The sequence below is a fragment of the Ambystoma mexicanum genome, chromosome 2q, assembly GCF_040938575.1.
Source record: "Ambystoma mexicanum isolate Mex_15411 chromosome 2q, UKY_AmexF1_1, whole genome shotgun sequence".
NCBI lineage: Eukaryota > Metazoa > Chordata > Amphibia > Caudata > Ambystomatidae > Ambystoma > Ambystoma mexicanum.
In genome coordinates, this window is record NC_090924.1 from 818,556,949 (window position 1) to 818,564,673 (window position 7,725).

General features: G+C 50.3%; 1 protein-coding gene across 2 annotated transcripts in view; it reads right to left on the reverse strand.

The window, feature by feature from the left end:
- Positions 1 to 592, reverse strand: part of LOC138569762 (cAMP-responsive element modulator-like) — a 693,142-nt gene extending 692,550 nt beyond the window's left edge. The window contains exon 1 of one of the 2 annotated variants that reach the window (XM_069648032.1): positions 431 to 592. In XM_069648032.1, the coding sequence (XP_069504133.1) occupies positions 431 to 542 (112 nt within the window). In that variant the 5' untranslated portion in view covers positions 543 to 592. The remainder of the gene's footprint in view (positions 1 to 430) is intronic. The other variant, XM_069648030.1, reaches the window with a different exon arrangement.
- Between the last annotated feature and the right edge of the window lie 7,133 nt (positions 593 to 7,725).

Here is a 7,725-nt window from a genome sequence, read left to right on the forward strand (position 1 = left end):
CCCGATCCCCATTCTGCCCCATAGGGCAGAATGGGGGTGGGGAGCATGGTTGCACCGGCACCGTTTATAACGCTGCCGGTGCAATCACGAGTTATGTTTGCGGGTGCCGCTCTGCACGCCTCGTCTAACTAAGCGTGCAGAGCGGCACCTGCAAGCAGAACTCGTAATGTGGCGGTACGGTAACAACGGTGCCAGTAGCACTACCGGCGCCTTTGTCACTGTACCGCCACATTCGTAATGAGGCCCAATGTATTTAAAAGAGATAGCCTAATCTTGTTTCTCTGGGACTGAAATCCTTCTAGAGGTACATTGCAAATCTTAATGTTAGGTGCAATGTAGCATTTTGTGGAGATGGAACACCTACAAAATACATAATGTTTCCTTGAAAAAACTGCAGCAGAAAACATTAAAGTAGATTAAATACCCTTACCTTGAACAACAACCTGATTGCCTGGTACAAAAAACTGCTGAGTACCATCAGCTGTTTGGGCTGCATATTGTACAATGGTTGCACCTGATTGAGGTGTTCCTGAATTGGTCATTGTTAATGTTTGAAGTCCCTGAACACCATCTGACGCTGGATTGGCAATCTGAATAGTTCCACCCTGAGCGATTGCAACTTCAAGTGTAAAGGAAACAAGACAAACATAATTACAATATTGTATATATCTGTCAAAGAAAAATAGCTAGCTTCAGGAGTTCAAGAAATGAATAGGACCATCTGTGCTTCAAGCAAAAACTAAAAGGTCAAAGTACATTAAAGGAAGAAATTACACTAGTCATGTGTTAGCTTTTGCGTCTGGGTGGCACTTCATGCAATCTAAAAGGGGCCAGGGCTGATGCAACAAGGTTAAGAGAGTGTGGAAGGCAGAGAACAGTGCACCAGTTGTCCTGTTTAGTGTGCCTCCGCACACTTGATTGGAAGCATTATTTGGTTTTGAAAAAACATTAATCACGGCTTACTAGTTTTCTGACTATAAATTACATTCACATTGAGTTGATTTGTTCAAAAGGAACAAAGACTTGTCTGCACTTGATTTTCAATAGGAGAAAGGCAGTGTGTTTTTCGAATGTTTACATTCTAGGCCATCTCACAGATGGGTTGCAATAATAGGTCAAGGTTACTTACCTTAGACTGCCCTCCTCAATACTTATGAATGTCCCTGCATGGGGATGGGACTGGCGCCTTTTTGTGCAGCAAAACATCTTTTTTGGCTTGAAAAAGATGAGCGCATGCACAGAGCGTATTTCCGCCCTTTGTTGCTCAGCCCCCAGAGTGTCCTATGCCAGGATGAAATACTGATATAGTAGGGATGGGAGGTGGGTCCATGGAGGAAAAGGGACTATAAACAATGAGTAGAGTAGTCACTGCAGTGAGTAAAGTTAAAATATTCTAATGTATGCCCCCTTTCATCCATACTTGTGGGAATGTTATGCAGCAATGGTCTTAACAGAAGGAATGCTGATTGCCCGACCTTGGCATCAGCTCTAGAGCTAAGGTCCATGGAGTGAAATCCTCCGAAAGGGGACAGATGCAGCCTTAGCCCTCACTGAGTGGGCATGAAGTCCTTTTGGGAAAGATTTCCCTGGCATCTGTAAGCATTCAATGCACACATAATGATACATCTGTCAATAGTGAATTTCGTAAACCTGGTTGCCCTGATCCGCCAGCCCAGAAGTGATAAACAGCCAAGTGGATTTTCTGAACTGGAAAGTTCTAGCTAGGTCAACTTTCAGTGCCCTTTTGGCATCCAAGGAGTGGAGCTTTGTTTCTGCCTCTGATGAAGAATTCATAATGAAATTTGGCAAGCACATTTTCAGGTTAATATGAAAACTGAAAACCACCATAGGAAAAACAGCTGGGTCCATCTTGGAGCCTAATGCTGTCTAATGCTGTCTTCCAAAACACAACATTTTGCTCCACTAATGCCATTGGTACACATGGTTTGTGAGCCAAGGAGTTTGGCACCACATTCAAATCCCACAAAGGATGAGGAGGTCTAACCAGATAAAAATGTATCTTTATGATACAATTAGACGAGGAAAGCGGAAGGTTCACCTGCTGTAGGTGTAACTGAATATTTTTTTCATGTTTAGAATGTTTGCATTATATTGGTTGCTACTTATCATTTTGAAAGCACAATGAAAGTCTTGGAAGAAATCGTGCTGAAAAATTGCATTGCTAATCCTTGAATGCAGTGAAATGCTTGGTCATTTCCCTCTCTGCTTCTGAAACCAGAATGTTTAGAGTGCAGTCAATATCATTAGTGGCAATTGGCGTGCTGGTGCAATTGGATCTAGGTCACGTGACCTTCACCCCACCAGCTTTCTCTTCACTGCTGATCATTTGGTACCTCTTTTTTTGCATGCCTTAACTCTTACTCTTTCCCCATTTAAGCTGCCTTCTGTCATATCGAAAGGGCCACCGACTTGTAGCCCTCCGGCTTCTTGGAGGGGATGGCCCACGTTCGGGCTGAAACACTGGGGAAGTGACGTTGGGGTTAGGGAAAGGGGCGGGCCCGGGGCAGTAGAGCTAGTGAAGCTAATAAAGCAGCTTGTGCTTATTTCTGCTTATTTTTTCGTGTGATCGTTCTTGTCGAATGCGAGATCAGCATTTTCCCCTGAAGCTCCGAGGCTCTGAGTTTACACTGACAATGAGCCAGGTGGACCCTGCACGTGTTTGCACTGCACAAGCTGCCGGTCGCGGTGAGCTCGAGCAGCCTGTATTCCCACGTGGCTGTGGACGGCCACGCCCGGGCACCGCCAGCAGCGTGCCTCTGGAGGTTGCTGTCGGGCATTAAAAAAGCGTGTCAGCGCGCGTCTCGTTGCTAGGCCGCCCCCGCAAGCTTCCAACGAGACAGTGATGTCTGTGATGTAGGCCTGCCGGACTCGGCAGACGAGTCGGACGTGGAGCGAGGCCCTCGCGCGGGGGTTGCGCTGGTGTCGCAGTGCGCGGGGGCGGCGCAGCAATAACGCACACGACCACGTTCATAGGTGCCTAAACCCGCACTGGCGTTAGACCGCCAGTTCCGGTGATACCTTTATTTTTACATCCGGCTGTAGTGTGTCACGTGACCCTGCTTCTCGGGACACGTGACACCACATTCCTCCCCAAGTTGGAGGCAAAATTCCCCCGTGTTAACATGACATTTTACATTGAGTCTTACTTCTGAATGGGTGAATGTCTCTGTCTCTGCCGCTGTCTTCTTTGGCATATTTCGTCTACTACATACCCCTGAAGGCGGGAAGACGGTCTGGGCCTTTCTCTGAGGCTGTATCGGGTGCTTCTTTCTCGTGGCGCATCTTCCGTGGCGGCCTCCACTTCACCATTTGCCTCTTCCGGCACTTCGGTGGTCTGCTGTGGTATGGGCGTTTGGGGTGAGTGTGTCACTTCTCCCCTCTGGGGCGACCTCTGTTCTTCCCACATTTCTTGAGGTACTTTCCTGAAGTGGGAGACGTTTCTGGTTACTGTCTCTTTTCCGCGGGTTGCCGTAATCATGCTGTGGTTGGTGGTCGTGACCGTCCACGGGCGTGCTTCGAAATTGAGGGACATTTTCTTTGGTGTTGCCCGGTTCTTGACGAGGACTGTGTCCCCCGGGTTTATTTCTCTGTGGTGTGCTCGTCGAGCAATGCTCTCTCGCTCGTTGTGTCTTTCCCGTCTTGCTTCCATCTCGACGATGTCCGGGTCTGGTGCTGTCCAGTCTGGGTGTATCGGTAGCTCCGCCTGGATGGGAACTCCAAACATGAGGGCTGCCGGACTGACCCCTGTGGCTGAGTGTGGGGTTTGTCGGTGTGTCCTCAGGAACTGATATACCGCCTTAAACCAGGGGTGTCCTTGATTCTTGGCGATCCTGATGATCTTGTTCAGTGATCCCATGAAGTGCTCTGCGTCACCGTTTGCCTGGGGTGATGCGTTGATGTTTAACGTTGACTTCTTTGAAAAATTCCTTTAGTTCTTGACTGGCAAACGATGGGCCATTGTCGCTTTTGATTTTCTTGGGGATGCCGTGAATTGCGAATATTTTCTCTAGTGTGAGGATGGTGGTTTCTGTGTTTGTCGAGGCCACGTGCTCTACTTCTGGGTACCTGCTAAATTCATCTATTACCACTAGCAGGTATCCTTCTCCGGCGATGGTGCAGTGGTCCATACTGACGGCTTCCCATCGTTTCGTGCTTCGGGGGGCGCAGCTGAGTGGTTCAGGGTTTGCTGGTCTCTGTGATGCTTGGCATGCTGCGCAGGATTCTACGATCTCCGAAATTCTCTGGTGCATGTTTGGCATCCACATTCGGGACTTTAGGTAAGCGGTCGACTTGACAATCCCTTGGTGACCACTGTGGGCCAGCTTGAGCGCCCTGGCCTCGAGGGATTCTGGTAATATGATCCTGTGTCCTTTCAGTATGACTCCTTCAGGTGCTACCGATAGTTCATGTCTGATACCGAACAGGGCCCTGAGTTTGGCTTGGGCAGTGGTTGTTGGTGAGACATTGACATGAGGTAGGTTTTCCAGTTGCCTGACTGTATGGCTGCGGCTGTATGTTTCAGGACTGTGTCTTCTGCTGTTTCTTGTACCACTTCTTGCAGTGTCAATGCTCGTGGTCGGGCACAAGCTATCACGTGACAGACGTGTTTGTCCGTTTCTGTTGCATGGTGCTGTTCTTTGTCAGTGGCTGGCCGCGGATGGCGGGACAGGTAGTCCGCCGGATTATCCGATCCTGGGCGGTATTCTACTTCAATGTTGTAGGGTTGCAGCTGCAACATCCACTTTTCAATGCGGGCAGGAGGGTGTGGGGCGGAGCCTCGGAATATCGGGACCAGGGGCTTGTGGTCGGTGAAAACTTTCGCCTGTTTCCCCAACAGGTAGACTTTAAAGTGGCGACACCCCCACAGAATGGCCAGGGCTTCTTTTTCGATATGTGCATAATTTAGTTCAGGTTTGGTGAGGGCTGTGCTGGCAAACGCGATTGGAAATATCGTGCCATCTTTATCTGTTTGGGTCAGCACGGCCCCTAGGCCGACCGGGCTGGCGTCGACAAGAAGTTCGGTCTGTCGGTCTACATTGAAGAACGCCATGGTGGTGGAGGCGGACAGGGAGTCTTTTATCAGTTGAAAAGCCTGTTGGTGAACTTCCGTCCACTCCCACTGTCGATCTTTCTTGGTTAGATCCCTGAGCGGGTTGGCGATGCTTGCAAGATCAGGGATGAACCGTGCACAGTAGGTGGCCATTCCCATAAAACTTCTCACTTCCGAGGCTGATTTTGGTGGTTCGAAGTCTTTTATGTCTTGTACTTTTGATGGGTCTGGGGACACTCCGGCTGCACTGAAGATGTATCCGAAGAAACAGAGTTCCTTTTTGTTGAATTCGCATTTGTCTGCGTTGAGGGTCAGTCCAGCATCCTCGAGTCGCTTTAGGACTGCTGCTAGGCGTCGGTGGTGGTCGTCTTTGTTCGATGCATATACAAGGATGTCATCACTGATGTTAGTGGTTCCCTCGAGGCCCGTGATGACTTTCCGGATCTCATGCTGGAATACTTCCGCCGCCGATGATATTCCGAAATTGAGTCTCTTGTATCGCTTCAGGCCAAGATGGGAAGAAAATGTTGTGATGTATCTGGATTCTTTCGATAGTTTTAGTTGATGATAGCCGGACCGGAGGTCGAGCTTGCTGAAGATCGTCGCTCCCGTGAGATCTACAATGAGCTCGTCGATGGTGGGAGTGACATGGCGCTCACGGCCGATAGCTATGTTGGGGAGCCGCATATCGATACATATCCTTACGGCGCCTGGTTGTTTTGGCTTTTGGGCTACTACCATCGGCGAAACCCACGGGGTTGGTCCAGACGTCTTCTCGATGATCCCTGCGCTTTCGAGCTTGAGTAGTTCCTTTTCTACGGCCTCTCTCAGGTGGAATGGGATTCGCCTGTGCCGAACTGCTTTGGGTTCAATGGTGGGGTCTATGTGTAGCTTGACTGTTCTCCCTTTTAGGCGCCCGATGCCTTGGAACAGCTTTTTGTGTTGCCCCAAAAGGTCGTGTAGTTCATCGTGTTGCGCAATGAATGCGAAGTGTATCAGCTTCAACTTTTCGGCTGTTTTGCAGCTTAGGAGGGTTTCACACCCGGCGTCTACTACATATATTCGGGCTCTGCAGCTGGCGTTACTGTGGGCGAAGCTGGATTTGAACGATCCTCGCACCGGCAGGGGCTTCTTTGATCCATAGGCGTATAGCCTGACTTTCCTCTTGAGGAGCTCTGGTCTGGGGTTGAGACTGTTGAATGCCGTCACTGGCATGACATTTACTGTGGCACCGGTGTCAATGATAACTTTCAGTGGGTTTCCATTGGAGAGGATAGTGCATGTTGGTCTCCTCTTCTGTCGTGATTTCCGTGGGTCCACTGCTGATATTAGGTGTACTCGGTGTGTTCGCCTTTTCCCTTTCTTTCTCCTTTCTTTGCCTTGCCTTTCAGGGGATGAGTCGCTGTCACTTTCGTCGCTTTCGCTCGTGGTTTGGGATCTTTGTGATTCGTCGACTGCCCTAGCTTTTCCTCTCCGCGTTGGTTGGCGGGTTTCCTTGGGCGCGAATCTCCTGCGTGGTTCTTGTGGTGGCCGCGGGTCTGCGTCACGGTCATTCTTGTTCGGTGGATTTAGGCATACTGCAGCGTAGTGATTCAGGCGGTTGCATTTTCTGCATGTCGACCCCCATGTTGGGCAGGAATCCCCTTTATGCCATGGGCCTCCGCACCACTTGCACGATTGGTCACGCCTTGGTGGTGGTTGCATTCTCGGGTTCTGTTTCGGGCGGGTGCCCTGGTGTCGGGAGATGGCTGCTACGTCTTCTGTTGGTCCTGGGTTGTCCAGCGGAAGCTTCTGAATGGCTGCTTCCATTACTGCTGCTTGGTCCTCTGTTTGCTCGCGGAGTCTTGCCATCTCGAGGATGCGTGATAGCCGTACATTCTTCTCTGACAGTATCGCCCTCCTCAGCTTCTCGGATGAGATACCGTTGATGATTTGGAGGCGGATGGCGAATTCCTCATCTGGAAATTCGCAGCCCACGGCCATTTCGCGAAGGCGAGCGTGAAACTTGTCCACTGTCTCCTTTTCCCGTTGTCTCGCCATGCAGAAATGGAACCGCTCGTAATCGGGGTTGAGGTCTGGCTTGAACATGTTGGAAAGGGCGGCTTTTGCTGCAGCGTAGTTGGCGTCACTACCTCTGTTTGGCGTGGCATTGAATAGGCGCAGGGCGGCAGATCCTATGTTGAGGAGGAGAAAGGTGCGCATTTTTTTGGGCGCAGTGATGTCTCTCGCGTCGAGGTGCATCTCGAACTGTTGTATCCATATTTCCCATCTGATGGCCGCTCCGTTGGTGAACGGGTCGAAAGGCGGCATGAACGTGGTTAGCGAGGGGTCTGTGCGTTCCTCGGTGAGGCTCCTCCTCGACGTGGACCTAGCGCTGGTCTCTGATGGGCTGGACGTTGGGTCGGACATGTTGTGTTGTGCGGTGTTACGGCGCTGAGTTGCAGCTTACCGTGTGGTGATAGTTGGGCCTGGTGGGCGTGCAGCGCGTGGTCTCACGTGCGGTGCCTTGGCTGGGTAGGCCTGCGTGTCTTGCTTCTCCCTCGTCGTAGGGTAGTGATTTGCTGCTGGATGCAGCTGCCAGGGTTGTTGTTAGATGTGAAGAGAAGACAATTTTTTTTTTTTATTTTTTTTTTTTTTTCTGTGTTGGGGCCCTA